This window comes from Bufo bufo, chromosome 5, assembly GCF_905171765.1.
Source record: "Bufo bufo chromosome 5, aBufBuf1.1, whole genome shotgun sequence".
Lineage (NCBI taxonomy): Eukaryota > Metazoa > Chordata > Amphibia > Anura > Bufonidae > Bufo > Bufo bufo.
This window is the reverse complement of record NC_053393.1, coordinates 521,093,199-521,109,347: the sequence shown is the minus strand read 5'-3', so window position 1 is coordinate 521,109,347 and position 16,149 is coordinate 521,093,199. Positions and strand designations below refer to the sequence as shown.

Below are 16,149 nucleotides of genomic sequence, written 5' to 3'. Positions count from 1 at the left end.
AGGCAGGTTGAAAACTTTGGATCTAGTTAGATATCTCTAAGAGCTCTATTTCCGATAAAACATACAGCATCAATGTTTATGTTTGTTTCCCAGTATATCATATACTACAGAATCATCCCACAAGCCTTGAAATTGGTTTAAACTACAAACTACCCTTAAGCATGTGGGATTGGAATACCATAGGGTGTTTTAAATGAGAATATTGACTAGACACATCAAGACTGACATTTAATCCATTAGAGTGTGTCGGTTTTTATTTCTTCACCCCTAGATGCTTAAGGAGCTTAGATGACATTTGAATGTGTGACTTTACCATTTGATGAACATGTGGAGGTGCACCATCCATGAGGCAGGGTGAGAACTTTGGATCCAGTTAGATATCTCTAAGAACCCTCTTTACAAAAAGCATATGGCATGTCCTTTTTGAAATCTGTACACAAAAGGTTGACCCTCCATGATGACTTGTCAGTACCGATTGATGTATTATGTTCTCAAATATGATATGTTGAATTGTCAGCTGGAGTGATGTACTATCTTTTACACTGGTATCTGGAATTTGTATAGTATTTGTAGAATAACTCTAACAATTAAAAAGTAATAAGGGAACAGGTAACATATTTTATTTTATTTCTCTCACCTCCAGGTACTTAGGGAATTTAGGGGACACTAAAGATGGCATGAAATTGAAAAAAAATCTGACAATCTTTAATATTAATAGAAGTAGAGAGGGAGATAAACAATGAAAACTTTACCAGTTGTGAGTGTAGTGCTTTATAGAGCTCCTCGCAGTCCTATGTCAGGTTCAGTTCTATAAATAATATAACTAGTTAGGATATGAGCATATAGAAATTCCTCATACTGTAATAACTAACAGATGGTGGAGTTTATAATAAATACATGTGGAGCCTTGTTACAGACATTGATGGGCAAACTGGTGCAGACACAAAGAAAAATTCATTTCCAGTAACAGCAGAACTGGAATATGCAGAATTTATGGAGCATTGTATACAGCAGACCTCAATTTCCTATGTATTTAATATAAGTAATTATACATTTATATGGTTGTATTCATGTTTATAAAGGGTTCATGAAAATTGCAATATATTTCTTCAGATAGATAATGAGAACTAATAAGACAGAAACAGTTATCATAATCATCATTGTCTTGCCTGTATCCATAAATCAATGCTTTCAGAGATAGTGAGATAGATAGATATGAGATAGATAGATAGATAGATATGAGATAGATATAAAATAGTTAATTAGATAGATACATATGAGATAGATAGATAGATAGATAGATAGATAATTTGATAGATATTAAATAGTTAATTAGATAGATAGATAGATATGAGATAGATAGATAGATAGATAGATAATTTGATAGATATTAAATAGTTAATTAGATAGATAGATAGATATGAGATAGATAGATAAATAGATAGATAGATAGATAATAGATAGATAATAGATAGATATGAGATAGATAGATAGATAGATAATAGATAGATAGATAGATAGATAGATAGATAGATAGATATGAGATAGATAGATAGATAATTTGATAGATATTAAATAGTTAATTAGATTGATAGATAATAGATAGATAGATAGATATGAGATAGATAGATAGATAGATAGATAGATAGATAGATAGATATGAGATAGATACAGTGCTTGAAGTGGGCCGGAACGCGGCGGTACTCAGTACCGCCACTTCCAAAAATTGCCCTGGAGAGTACCAGCACCTCTCCGTGCGCCCAGTACGTGGGTTTCCGGTACCGGAGCGCAGCGGAGAGCTGGCAGTATCTCCTCCCTAATGTCGTTGGCTGGGCAGCTAGTGGAGGGGGGCGGGTCGTTGCAGAGTACGGCTCAGGCTGGCGCAGGCAGGGAGTTGACCTCACGTTAGGTGACGTCAACTCCTTCCCGCGCGCCTGTGACTGAGGAGCGATCAGTGCGGTGACCAGTGACTGGTCCTCCTTGGAGTCAGGAGTCGGACGGTGCAGCAAAGAACATCGACTTTGCTTTGGAATCCAACTTCTGAAGAGTACTGGTGAGTGACAGGCACCCCCCCTCCCCCCACACACATTAGTTCCTCTCTGTACCAGTACCCCCCCCCCCCCCCCCCTGGCAGGGGGGTACTGGTACAGAGAGGAATTAATGTGTGTGATGAGGGGGGGGGGGGGGGGGGTCTGATGTGCAGGGGGGTACTGGTACAGAGAGGAACGAATGTGCGGTGGTGGGGGGGGGGGGTACTGGTACATAGAGGAACTAATATATATGTGTCTGATGGGTGGGTCTGATGTGTAGGGGGCCCCTGCACATCAGACCCCCCCATCACACACATATATATTAGTTCCTCTATGTACCAGGACCCCCCCCCCCACCACCGCACATTCGTTCCTCTCTGTACCAGTACCCCCCTGCACATCAGACCCCCCCCCCTCATCACACACATTAGTTCCTCTCTTTACCAGTACCCCCCCCCCCCACCACCACCACACATTAGTGCCTCTCTGTACCAGTACCCCTCTGCACATCAGACCCCCCATCACACACATATATATTAGTTCCTCTATGTACCAGTACCCCCCCCCCCCCCACCACCGCACATTCGTTCCTCTCTGTACCAGTACCCCCCTGCACATCAGACCCCCCCCCTCATCACACACACACATTAATTCCTCTCTGTACCAGTACCCCCCTGGCAGGGGGGTACTGGTACAGAGAGGAATTAATGTGTGTGTGTGTGATGAGTGGGGGGGGGGGTCTGATGTGCAGGGGGGTACTGGTACAGAGAGGAACGAATGTGCGGTGGTGGGGGGGTACTGTACTGGTACATAGAGGAACTAATATATATGTGTGTGATGGGGGGTCTGATGTGCAGAGGGGGGGAGCACCGGCGCCTAATAGAGTACCGGCACCTCTTTTGGCCCACTTAAAGCACTGGATAGATAGATAGATAGATAGATAGATAGATAGATAGATAGATAGATAGATAGATAGATAGATAATAGATAGATATGAGATAGATATGAGATAGATAGATAGATAGATAGATAGATAGATAGATAATAGATAGATATGAGATAGATAGATAGATAGATAGATAGATAGATATGAGATAGATAGATAGATAATAGATAGATAGATAATAGATAGATAATAGATAGATAGATAGATATGAGATAGATAGATAGATAGATAGATAGATAGATAGGAGATAGATAGATAGATAGATAGATAATAGATAGAGAGATAGATAGATAGATAATAGATAGATAGATAGATAGATAGATAGATATGAGATAGATAGATAGATAGATAGATAGATAATAGATAGATAATAGATAGATAGATAGATATGAGATAGATAGATAGATAGATAGATTGATAGATAATTTGATAGATATTAAATAGTTAATTAGATAGATAGTTTGATAGACATGAGATAAATAGAAAACAGGCACCAGGATGCCACATTCTGTTTAATTCAGTCCATCATGTCCTCCCGCCCCCCCCCCCCCCCGCCCCCCCATGAGAAATAACCCATACATTCCCAATTCCCCAGGAGAGGGGCAGTCATCTGCCATCATTACTCCTCACATTCTTGACCACATTTAGTGTAGTAGTGTGTAGGAAATGTGTGCTCCAGTGCGGGATGGAAGCGTCCAGATGTCAGCTCTTGTTCAGTTTAATCACATTGCGGAGAGGAAGTTAATCTCCAGTTCCAGTCATTATGATTAGAGAGTTGTTTAGTGTCTCGCATAGATATGTTAATGGTGCATAGAGGAGATGTAATTACACTGACCACACTTGTGACTTACTCCACTTGCTGTGATAAAGTTCTTCCTTGGAATTTCCTCTTCTCATTTTCCTCTCTCAAATGATGAAACTGCAATTTTTGTCGGGTCAGATGGACCTCATGTCTGTAGTGCACCATAAATTAACTGGATTTTCTCATTTCCTACAACTTATTTAGCTATACCGGCGATCTGTGCCTGCCGCCATCTCTCTCCACCCGGCAGGCGTGGACACCGGAGCACTTGCCTGTCCTCCCTCCCTTGTTCCCTAGTAGTTCATGCTTCTGATCCAACCTGGCGGGCACGGCCGCAGGAGTAACGCTACTCCAATGCTCACATAGGCTGAGGCCTGCCTCTTGCCTTTCCATAGGGCATGATTGTGCATGCTCTCTCTCCTACTCTCATGGGGGAAACGTGCACCTCCATCTTCCTCAGCCTATGGCTGACCGCCTTTAAGTATTTAGGGCACCTTCGCTTGTGGGAAAGTGCCAGAGCAATACGTTTTCTAATCCACTGGACCCTGCAAAGGTGTGTTATATTCTACTTGTGCTTGACCTTGGCCTGTTTACTGTATTTTGACCCTCTGCTACCTGACCTGACTTCTACATTTTCCCCATATTTTCAATAGAAAAATGCTGGGACTGGCTGAAACCCGTCCTGTATTTCGTTAGCTGAATAAGTCTACTGAGACTTTACTGCAGTGCTACCGGCGTAATCATGTGCTGAGCAGCATTTACACATTGTTTCCCAGATTTGAGCCTGTGCTTCCTGCCTGGACCTTTAGCCTGTCACCACATTTCACATACTCTGACTGTCCCATGCTTAGCTTGTCCCTGACTACATTTTTACCTGATCCTACAGTGCTTCTCAAGTGTCTCTTGACCTCTGTGGATCAGAAGCCACTAAACAGAGACTACTCTAAAATGTAGCAGCCTGGTGTTTCCCCTGCAGCAGAGTCCAGAACCCTGTGTAGAGGTTGAAGGGTGAAGACCAGGGAGTTACTTAGATAATGCCCTTCGGTTTCGGGAGTATCCACAAGTCATATCTGTTCAGTGACATCTGCTTCCGTAACAGCTTTATTCACATTTCCATCGGAGCCCAAGTCATTTATCAGACACCACAAGGGAACCTGAAGGATCCATCACAGGTCATGAGGGTCAGTGAGATGCCAGTGGGATACACTGTGGTTTCCTTTTTTTTTTGGCTGATATTATGATTTATGTCTTTACATAGTCTGTGTGGTCCAGTGTTGTCACCCACATAATCCAGGGACTCCAGTTTTATAGGATAAAATGATTTTCTGAATGTCGTCAGAGCTTTTCTTTACCAGGAAATAATGTCTTACAGGAGGAATTTTGAAGACGAGATCATGAATGTTTTTCTATCATTTTTGTATTTGCAGCCTCACTGTGACGGTGTGTATGGATGTATCCGGACAAGGTATTCCACGTCACATAGGTCAGTAACATTCAACTCTTTGCATCTATAAGACTACCAGGACCTAAAAATTTGTTAAAGGGGTTATCTCATGATTAATGTAAAAAATGAAAATCGGACATCATATAGTACATGACAATCTCTTTCTAACAAAGCTAGAACCAGCCCATTCATTGAACCAACTGCTCTGCTAGATTTATATCAAGCTGGCAGCTTGGGGGACGTGGCCTTTCTGCTGCAGCTCTCTCCCTATCACAGCTCAGAAGGCAGTTGAAGAATGGAACTGAGCATGTGCGTCCACCTGAGCAATATGGACAGGCAAATAAGGAAAAGAACAAACAGCAGGTGGCGCTATACAGATACATTTTATTGAATAACTTAGTGGTTATACTAAATTTCTAATTACCGTACATGCAATTACAAAAGCATTCAGTTCCAGCTGCTGGTTTGAAAAAAGCTCAATATTTTTCTTGGGACAACCTCTAGAAACATAGAATGTGTCGGCAGATAAGAACCATTTGGCCCATCTAGTCTGCCCAATAAATTTCCAAAAATTCCACCTAAAACACTAGGATCGCCAGATTGCATCATAAATTTATGGCCGACAACTTGTTTTAAAAAATCCAACTCAAATATTTGGCTGATAATTTGTCACAGTTGTCCATTGCGACTAACGTTCATGTCGTATCTTTGGCCCGCTCTGTGTACGCAGCTCCTATACCTACCGCTAGTTTCGAATCCTGCAGTCATATCGCGGCACAGCTCTCCGACGGGTTGTTCTGGCAGAGACCAGCCTTCCGGAATTATCCGGATCAGGCATTGCCGGATGTTACCGGAATTCCTGCCGACCCCATTAACTACATGAGGTAAGGCGGTGATCCGGCCGCTACCCGGCAAATATGCCGGGATTTTACCAGACAAAAAATGCTGAACGCAAAGTTCATATGCCTTGTTAAGGCATATGGCTGCCATATAGAACCCCCTCTAAATGTCAGAATGGAGAGCTGCCACGGGGAAATGTAGGATGAGATAAGGCTTCCCCTGTTGAGAACAGCTGATCGGAGTCAGAGTAGCCAGCGTTTCACCTGGTTTCATTTTGTCTGACTACGACAACCCCTTTTTAAAAATTTAGCCAGGTGGGTGTGGCTCCTTTAAGGTTGTTGTTGGCCACACACTTTCCCTGCAGTGGCCTCTGGAGGACAAAAGTGGTATTACATGGCAGAGTCTGCCAGACCAGGAGGCTCTGTGGCAAATAGATGGGGTCATTTTTATTATTGATTGCAAATAGGGGATCATTTACGAACAGATATACGCCACTTTTGTGGCGTATATCTGGCGCAGATTCTGTGGCACGCCGTGTTGCTGCAGAATCTGTGACTTTTCACGCTCACGCCAGGTCTAAAAAAGTGGGCTTGGTGTGGGCAGGGGAAAGGGACATCCAGCAGGCCCATCTCATTTACCATTTTCTACGCCTGTTTTTGCTGTAGAAAAATGTCTAAATGTAAGACAACTAGGAAGTTGTCTTACATTTAGAATCGGCTGTGAAATTATGTAGAGGCCGGCGCTTCTGCGTAACTTCGACATCTCCACCGCCTGCGCAGGGGCTTATTAAGACTGGTGTGTAAAACTTAATAAATGTGCCCTGTAGTCTTTAAAGGGTTTGTCTGTCTGGTAAAATGTTTTTGTTTATTAAGAAGTGATACTTCAATGCTTCCTAGCCCACTCTGTTCTCTACTTCCTGGTCCGTCTTGACACACAGGAAATGACCCCTCAGCGAATCAGTGCCGGAGGCGGGTCACCACTGTGGCCAGTGATTGGCTGAGCGGTCAGTTCCTGTGTGTTGAGAGAAACCAGAAAGTTGAGACTAGTGGGGTCCGAGAAGAGCTGGAACAGTTTGTAAACCATGTTAAGGATAGTGTTGCTTATTTTTTCAAAAATTAAAAAAAGAGACATGAATTTTGAGCAAATTGCACAATTTGAGCCCCTGCAGTGTTTATATATCTAGTTCATTGCATGGAAATGTTGCCCATGTCCATTGTGACACTCCTTTCATTGGGCTAAAGGCCAGAACATAAACAGTGACCTGTCTGACACCGTGAGATATCTCCGAGGGTTAGAAAATCCTCCCGCCATCTCCCTCATTATAACAACAAACAGCAGTGTCATCAAGAGACGCTTTCTCCCGTTTACATTGGCTCCATTACTACATTTTATCTAAATAAATCTTCTCCAATGAACGGGGGGAAATATTTGCTTTAAATATAAAGTAAATTATTTTTTTGTTTAAGCATGTTTTATACTCTATTCACATCCAAAGCTTGGTTGTTTAAATGTGACTGGAATAGGGAAAAATTATGTAACTATGGATTCTTTAGCTATTATATATTTTTATATATAATGTATTGCTAGAATTAATTATCTATTTCATATCTATTATCTATCAATCAATTATGTTATCTATCACTCTATTATATCTATCTATCTCATATCAATCAATCAATCAAAAAAGCTTTATTAGCAGGTCTAGAATTATACATTAGTATTGCCAAAGCGTGTGGGAAATAGGGGGTTGAGAAATGGAGACACACCCGGGGTCTGTGTATAGGAGTCCATGGCATATCATGATGGGGAGGGGTGCGGACACACCCCGGGTCAGGGTATCGGAGTCCATGGCATATCAGGCTCCTCTTAGTCTGTGGCAGGCACTGATATATTGTGCTGCTATGTCCACTCCCAGCAGGATGGGCAGTTTCTCTTCCTCCTCTATGAAGTTGAAGTCTGGGCAGAGATCAGACAGTCTCCTAAAGTGGATGTCCCTCACTGCTGAGTATTTGGGACAGTATATCAGGAAGTGGGTCTCATCCTCTACCGCCTCCAGGTGCTACTGCGCACAGTCTGCTTTCTCCAGGCATTTAGCTCTGTAGATGCCGTCCGGATTCGATGGCCAGGCTGTGGGCGCTCAGTCTGTAGCGGCTCAGGATTTTCCAGTCTCTGGGGTTCCCTAGTTTCTCCAGATATGGGGCCAGTTTGTAGTCTCTCTGTAGGCTCTGGTACATCGTCAGCTTCTGGGATGCTCTCTATCTATCTATCTATGATACATATATACATTCCCCTGAACGTCCCTGTAATAGAAATATTAGCTGTACTATGTATTATATCTTCATTCATAGCTCTGACAGCTGAACTGGAACTGGACTGGTTAAAGCAGAAGGGAGCAGTGAAGAGAACCATCTTCCGTGACTACGGCACAACGCACCACGTGTTCAATGTGATCGTGGGGAAGGATACCGGAAAGCAGTGTCTGGACTTTGTTGTTTATCTCAGAGTAAGTTCTGAACGTCTGATGTAATAAGTGTGGACATTTATACAGCCAAATCTTATCATCTGGCCTGTATTTAGCATTAGAGTTCCTAAAACAGCGCCACTCCTCTCCACTGGCTGTGTCCGGTATTGCAGCTAACCCTTTTAACTACGGTATTTATCGCCGAGGGGTAGCTTGAAACTGATCACAATCAAATATCTAAATCAGAGCCCTCAACTATGACATGTCATTTATAGTACTGGTCTTCTCATATTGGACAGAGGGACCCCCCTTAGGCTCCAGGTTCAAGTTCTTATTCTCTGCCCCGCCATAGTTACACCCATGACTAACAATGATAACAGCAATCTGTGGATGAAAGTGGCAGCAAGTGCTCAATTCACCTACAGCGCCACCACACGGAGAATGAGGAACTGCACTGCGCCAGTGGAAATCGATGAGCTTTCTGTGCAATGTACGGACGCTCCAGGACCTCCAGAGCCCCCAAACAACTCAGCGTGGTCTCCGTTCACACTGGGGTTTCTGATTTCACACTTTGTCAGTAATGTGATCATTCCCCGGCGACACAAAAACTCCAGGAGACAGAGACCCCCAAAGACGATAGGACCCCAGGCAATGATAGGAAATAGTTTTTTTGTATCATTTGTCCAATCCATTCTGATAAAATGTAAAAAAAAAAAGCAAGTTTTTCCAAAGAACCAAATCTAAAGATTTTTTGTTGGCCTTCTATTTTTTTCCCACAGGAAGAATCCGAGTTTCGGGATAAGCTCACCCCCATCACTGTCAACCTGAATTACAGCTTGGAGGAATCTGCTTTCTTCAGTGACCAGGATCTGAAACCAATATTAAATCTCTATAAGGAGCCGAAAATACAGCAGCAGGTGTGTAGTACCACAGACAGGTTCTCACCTATCATCTCTATCTCTTGAACAAAAAAGAACAAGAGCGCACTGCACATGTCCAGCCACCCTCTATTGATTTCTATGGGATTTCAAAAAATAGCTGAGCGCGCTGCTCGTGCTACAAAAGAGACAGACCGATAGACAGATAGAGAGATAGATAGATAGAGAGATAGACATAGATAGATAGATAGATAGATAGATAGATAGATAGACAGAGATAGATAGATAGATAGATAATGGATAGATAGATAGATAGATAGATAATAGATAGATAGATAGATAGATAGATGATAGATAGATAATAGATAGATAGATAGATAGATAGATAGATAGATAATAGATAGATAGATAGATAGATAGATAGATAATAGATAGATAGATAATAGATAGATAGATAGATAGATAGATAGATAGATAGATAGATAGATGATAGATAGATAATAGATAGATAGATAGATAGATAGATAGATAGATAGATAGATAGATAGATAGATAGATAGATAGATAGATAGATAGAGATAGATAGATAGATAGATACATACATACATACATACATATGAGATGGATAGGTAGATATACAGTCAGGTCCATAAATATTGGGACATCAACACAATTCTAACATTTTTGGCTCTATACACCACCACAATGGATTTGAAATGAAACAAACAAGATGTGCTTTACCTGCAGACTGTCAGCTTTAATTAAGGGGATTTACATCCAAATCAGGTGAACGGTGCAGGAATTACAACAGTTTGCATATGTGCCTCCCACTTGTTAAGGCCTAGTTCACACAAACGTATGGCTTTTATAGTTTTTTGCGGTCCGTTTTTCACGAATCCGTTGTTCCGTTTTTGAGTTCCGTTGTGTTTCCGTTTCCTTTCCGTTTTTCCGTTCCGTTTTTCCGTATGGCATATACAGTGTACAGTAATTACATAGAAAAAATTGGGCTGGGCATGACATTTTCAATAGATGGTTCAGCAAAAACGGAACGGATACGGAAGACATACGGATGCATTTCCGTATGTGTTCCGTTTTTTTTGCGGACGCATTGACTTGAATGGAGCCACGGAACGTGATTTGCGGGCAATAATAGGACATGTTCTATCTTTCAACGGAACGGAAATACGGAAACGGAATGCTTACGGAACACATTCCGTTTTTAATGCGGAACCATTGAAATGAATGGTTCCGTATACAGACTGTATACGGAACACAAAAAAACGGCCCGTACACTCGCAAAAAAAAAACGATTGTGTGAACTAGGCCTAAGGGACTAAAAGTAATGGGACAGAATAATAATCATAAATCAAACTTTCACTTTTTAATACTTGGTTGCAAATCCTTTGCAGTCAATTGCAGCCTGAAGTCTGGAACGCATAGACATCACCAGACGCTGGGTTTCATCCCTGGTGATGCTCTGCCAGGCCTCTACTGCAACTGTCTTCAGTTCCTGCTTGTTCTTGGGGCATTTTCCCTTCAGTTTTGTCTTCAGCAAGTGAAATGCATGCTCAATCCGATTCAGGTCAGGTGATTGACTTGGCCATTGCAGAACATTCCACTTCTTTCCCTTAAAATACTCTTTGGTTGCTTTTGCAGTATGCTTTGGGTCATTGTCCATCTGCACTGTGAAGCGTCGTCCAATGAGTTCTGAAGCATTTGGCTGAATATGAGCAGATAATATTGCCTAAAACACTTCAGAACTCATCCTGCTGCTTTTGTCAGCAGTCACATCATCAATAAATACAAGAGAAGCAGTTCCATTGGCAGCCATACATGCCCACGCCATGACACTACCACCACCATGCTCCACTGATGAGGTGGTATGCTTAGGATCATGAGCAGTTCCTTTCCTTCTCCATACTCTTCTCTTCCCATCACTCTGGTACAAGTTGATCTTGGTCTCATCTGTCCATAGGATGCTGTTCCAGAACTGTGAAGGCTTTTTTAGATGTCGTTTGGCAAACTCTAATCTGGCCTTCCTGTTCTTGAGGCTCACCAATGGTTTACATCTTGTGGTGAACCCTCTGTATTCACTCTGGTGAAGTCCTCTCTTGATTGTTGGTTTTGACACACATACACCTACCTCCTGGAGAGTGTTCTTGATCTGGCCAACTGTTGTGAAGGGTGTTTTCTTCACCAGGGAAAGAATTTTTCTGTCATCCACCACAGTTGTTTTCCGTGGTCTTCCGGGTCTTTTGGTGTTGCTGAGCTCACTGGTGCGGTCCTTCTTTTTAAGAATGTTCCAAACAGTTGTTTTGGCCACGGCTAATGTTTTTGCTTTCTCTCTGATGGGTTTGTTTTGTTTTTTCAGCCTAATGATGGCTTGCCTCACTGACAGTGACAGCTCTTTGGATCTCATCTTGAGAGTTGACAGCAACAGATTCCAAATGCAAATAGCAGACTGGAAATGAACTCTGGACTTTTTGTCTGCTCATTGTAATTGGGATAATGAGGGAATAACACACACCTGGCCATGGAACAGCTGAGAAGCCAATTGTCCCATTACTTTTGGTTCCTTAACAAGTGGGAGACACATATGCAAACTGTTGTAATTCCTACACCGTTCACCTGATTTGGATGTAAATACCCTCAAATTAAAGCTGACAGTCTGCAGGTAAAGCACATCTTGTTTGTTTCATTTCAAATCCATTGTGGTGGTGTATAGAGCCAAAAATGTTAGAATTGTGTCGATGTCCCAATATTTATGGACCTGACTGTAGGTAGATAGATAAATAAATGGATAGAAAAATATGACATAGATAAAACTAATATAGGAGGCACATTGAGGCACATAAAGTCCTCATGGACATCTATGGAAGCAATGTTAGGGCTCCTCACAACCTCAGAGATTACACGACCCATTTGTGATGGGGCAGCTCAGCTCTGCTACATTACCACTTTTGTCCAGAATTTAGGAATCCCATTTATAATCACTCACACAAAAGTTTGTGCAAACTTTGTCAATTTGAAATCTGTCAGGTCCTGCATAATATCTTTTTGATGTTTCGAAGACAAGAAAGTGTTTGGACAAATTCTGATTTTGCTTTAAGAGATGCCAAAAAGAAAACATTTGTGTGATAAGAAAAGACGGCAGCTTAGAATAACTCAGGAAGCAAAACTCGCAGCGGACTGGAAGCATCTGTTCAAAAACTCTTAAAGGGGTTGTCCCAGCTCCCCATTTTTCCATGCTAAGATGGGATTAAATGTGGTCCCCGGGTGGCTGGGAACTTAATTGGAGAGAATGGGAGCTACAGAAGAAGCAGAGCACTGGGCGGCCTAGCAGTGTCTGTAAACCAGGGGCCTGCACTCAGCCCCTTCTAGCCACGGAAATGGCAAAATAGGACAACCCCTTTAAGACTGCTTTACACAGGCCGATAGAGCAGGCAATTATCTGGAACAAACTGTTCATTCCTGATAACTGCCTGCTCGATAAAGAAGGGGAAAGCTGCATTTACAAGCAGCAATCGTCTCTTCTGTATGGGGATGAACAATTGCTACTGTGAGAATCATTGTTCCTGTTCACACCAGAGGATCTGCTGTCCAGAAATAATTATTTTGGTGTTCGCATCAGCGAAGCTTTCACCTGATTTCCTGAAAATTGCCTCGATTTGTCTGCCTGTGTAAAAGGGCCATTAATGCTGAATAAGGCTGTGCCGAATAATCTTTTCTTAAAATGCTTTCTTGACTTCTGTAATTTAAAGGGGTATTCCCATCACATACAATGGGGGCATATCGCTAGGATATGCCCCATTGTCTGATAGGTGCGGGTCGCACCTCTGTGACCCGCACCTACAATGAGAACAGAGCCGGGAGACTTGTGGCTGGAGGACCCCGGGTTTCCCAGGGTCCGGCCACCACACCAAGCGCTGCTCCCATACAAGTGAATGGGAGAGCACGGCTATTTTCGGCGGCCCTATAGAAATGAATGGAGGGCAGCTGCGCATGCGCAGTGCGCCCTCCACTACTTTCACACTCCGTTCTCCTAGCGATATGCCCCCATTGTCTGTGATGGCAAAACCCCTTTAAACTTAATCAATTTATAAGTGAAAAGTTGTACAACTTTCTAATATACTACAGGGGAGATTTGTCAAAACCGGAGTTGGCGTCACTGGTTTTGATAACCCTAGCTTGCGCTGCTAGAGGATACACTTAAAGGGGTTGTTGTGGTTCAGAGCTGAACCCGGACATATCCCCGTCTTCACCCCTCCGGCCCCTCTGACATTTCATGCTCCGATCCTTTCCTTTGCCCTGCTCTGAATCACGCAGGGCAAAGGCTTTTTTTGGAGATCCGCTGACGTACCGGGCTCTCCTTGTGGACTGATAGGTGGAGATTTCCACCTAGCAGTGAGCCCGGTGACGTCACCCACACTGATGGGCGGGCTTACAGCTGCCCTAGCCGTTTTACAGGCTAAGGCAGTGCTAAAGCCCGCCCATTAGTGACATCACCGGGCTCACTGCTAGGTGGAAATCTCCACCTATCAGTCCACAAGGAGAGCCCGGTACGTCAGCGGATCTCCAAAAAAATCCCTTGCCCTGCGTGATTCAGAGGAGGGCAAAGGAAAGGATCGGAGCATGAAATGTCATAGAGGTCGGAGGGTTGAAGCTGGGGATATGTCCGGGTTCGGCTCTGAACCCGGAAAACCCCTTTAATTTAATGCAAATTGCAGGCCTCATCATAAATTAGGCGCATCCTCCGGCAGTCCATGCACCTCCGAGCTTCCTTAGATTTCTGTCTTCATTAACACCAGAAAACTGGCGTAAAAGAAGATAAATGTCCCGGGCCTGCTGGCCCTGCCGCTTCCCCACCTTACCACACGACTTTTAGAAAGTGGCGAGGACGGGGCATAGAAACGCCACTTGCAACAAATTTACGTTGCAGCAGAATTTTAAAAGTCGGAAACATAGGGGGTCATTTACTAACAGAAATTCATAACGTTTTTGGCGAATATCTGTCGCAAATTGCAGAGCAAAGGTTAATCTGCGACTTTTTCCAGCTAACGCCAGGTCTAAAAAAGGGAGTATGGGAGAGGACGGGCCGGTAGGACCCGTCTCATTTACTATTTTCTACACCTGTTTTAGGCGTAGAACATGGTCTACATTTAATCCAGCAAGGAAAGAGCCGTAGATTTAGACCGGCAGTGGATGCGCCAAAGTTAAATAGAGGACAGCGCCTCTTCATAACTTCACTGGATCCACCGCCAGTGCATGAGGTTATTAAGACCAGTGTCTAAAACGCCAATGACCCTCCATAGTGTTTGCAACTTTTTTACGCCACAAAAATGGCTTAGGGAGACGACAAATCATCTCCTATGTCTTTCAGTTCCTCACATTTTCAAAATAATTGTTTGCTGTCAGTGAATGAGAACACTTTTTGCAGTTAAAGCTGTCCACAACTAGCCCGGCTCTCAGGTTAGAAGTGGATCCAATGTATCTGCACTGGACACAATTGTCTGCACCGCTCGGCTGAGAGCAGGATCAGCTATGGACATGTTTACTGTCTCAGAATGGAAATAAGAGTGTTCTGACAGCAAGCAGAGATCTTGAAAATGTTAAAGAACTGAAAGCCAAAGTATATTAAGGAATAGGAATCTTAGAAATGTCATTGATGACGGTCTCCTGTTTTCCCCACGCTCAGGCTCACATTCTTGTGGACTGCGGAGAGGACAATTTGTGCATTCCTGACCTGAAACTCTCAGCCAAATCGTAAGTCTATATAAATATACATCGCTAGATTGATTTCTAATAGAAGACATGCGTCCAAAAAAAAAACTGCCGTGTGACAGACCGCAAAGTGACATGTTGGTTTTACGTGTTGATTATGGCGCTCGACAAAACGTTCTACTAATAGGCTTTCTGTGAGATGGCTTCAGATTTGATAAAACAATAAGAAAGATACAATGATCCGGATTTACTAATGCGTCTAATTACTAATTAGGCTACTTTCCCTTTCCGGTATTGAGATCTGTCATAGGATCTCAATAGCGGAGGAAAACGCTTCCATTTTGTCCCCGTTCATTGTCAATGGGGACAAAACTGAACGGAACGGAGCGCACCAAAATGCATTCCGTTCCGTTTGGTTGCGTCCTCATCGCGGACAGAATAACGCTGCAAGCAATGTGGTGCGGAGCAAGACGGATCCGTCCTGACACACAATGTAAGTCATCGGGGACGGATCCGTTTTCTCTGACACTATAGAATACGGATCCGTCCCCCATTAACTTTTAATGGAGTTAATGACGGATCCGTCTTGGCTATTTTAAAGATAATACAACCGGATCCGTTCATGTAAATAAAATGTACTTTTTTTCTTAAATTCCAAGGCGCTGGATCCATTGAAAATTTGTTACTGAAATCACCAGACACTGAACAAAAACCCACCACAATGGATGCCCATTTTGATCTTTGCTGTGAAGGGTCTTCTCCCCAGTGTACCCCACTGCTCCATGAAGGAATGGATGCATACACACTGAGAGGGAACCTGTCCGAGAGCAGGAGGAGCAGAGTGATGTATAGTTTTATGGGAAAGGATTCAGTAAAACTGGTATTATATTCATTTAAACCTCTGCTCTTTCTGTGCTTAAAGGGGTTATCCCATCTTAGACAATGGGGTCATATCGCTAGGATAGGTGCGGGTCCCACCTATGGGACCCGCACCTACAAAGAGAACGGAGCCGGGGAGAGTTGTGGC

The 16,149-nt window shown here is 43.0% G+C and overlaps 1 protein-coding gene across 2 annotated transcripts in view; it reads left to right on the top strand.

Annotated features, from left to right (window-relative positions):
• The window catches only part of ITGA8 (integrin subunit alpha 8), a 167,424-nt gene that overhangs the window by 83,226 nt on the left and 68,049 nt on the right, over positions 1 to 16,149 (top strand). For both annotated transcript variants that reach the window (XM_040434555.1, XM_040434556.1), the window contains exons 16-19: positions 5,206 to 5,261; positions 8,411 to 8,565; positions 9,303 to 9,440; positions 15,097 to 15,164. In XM_040434555.1, the coding sequence (XP_040290489.1) occupies positions 5,206 to 5,261; positions 8,411 to 8,565; positions 9,303 to 9,440; positions 15,097 to 15,164 (417 nt within the window). The remainder of the gene's footprint in view (positions 1 to 5,205; positions 5,262 to 8,410; positions 8,566 to 9,302; positions 9,441 to 15,096; positions 15,165 to 16,149) is intronic.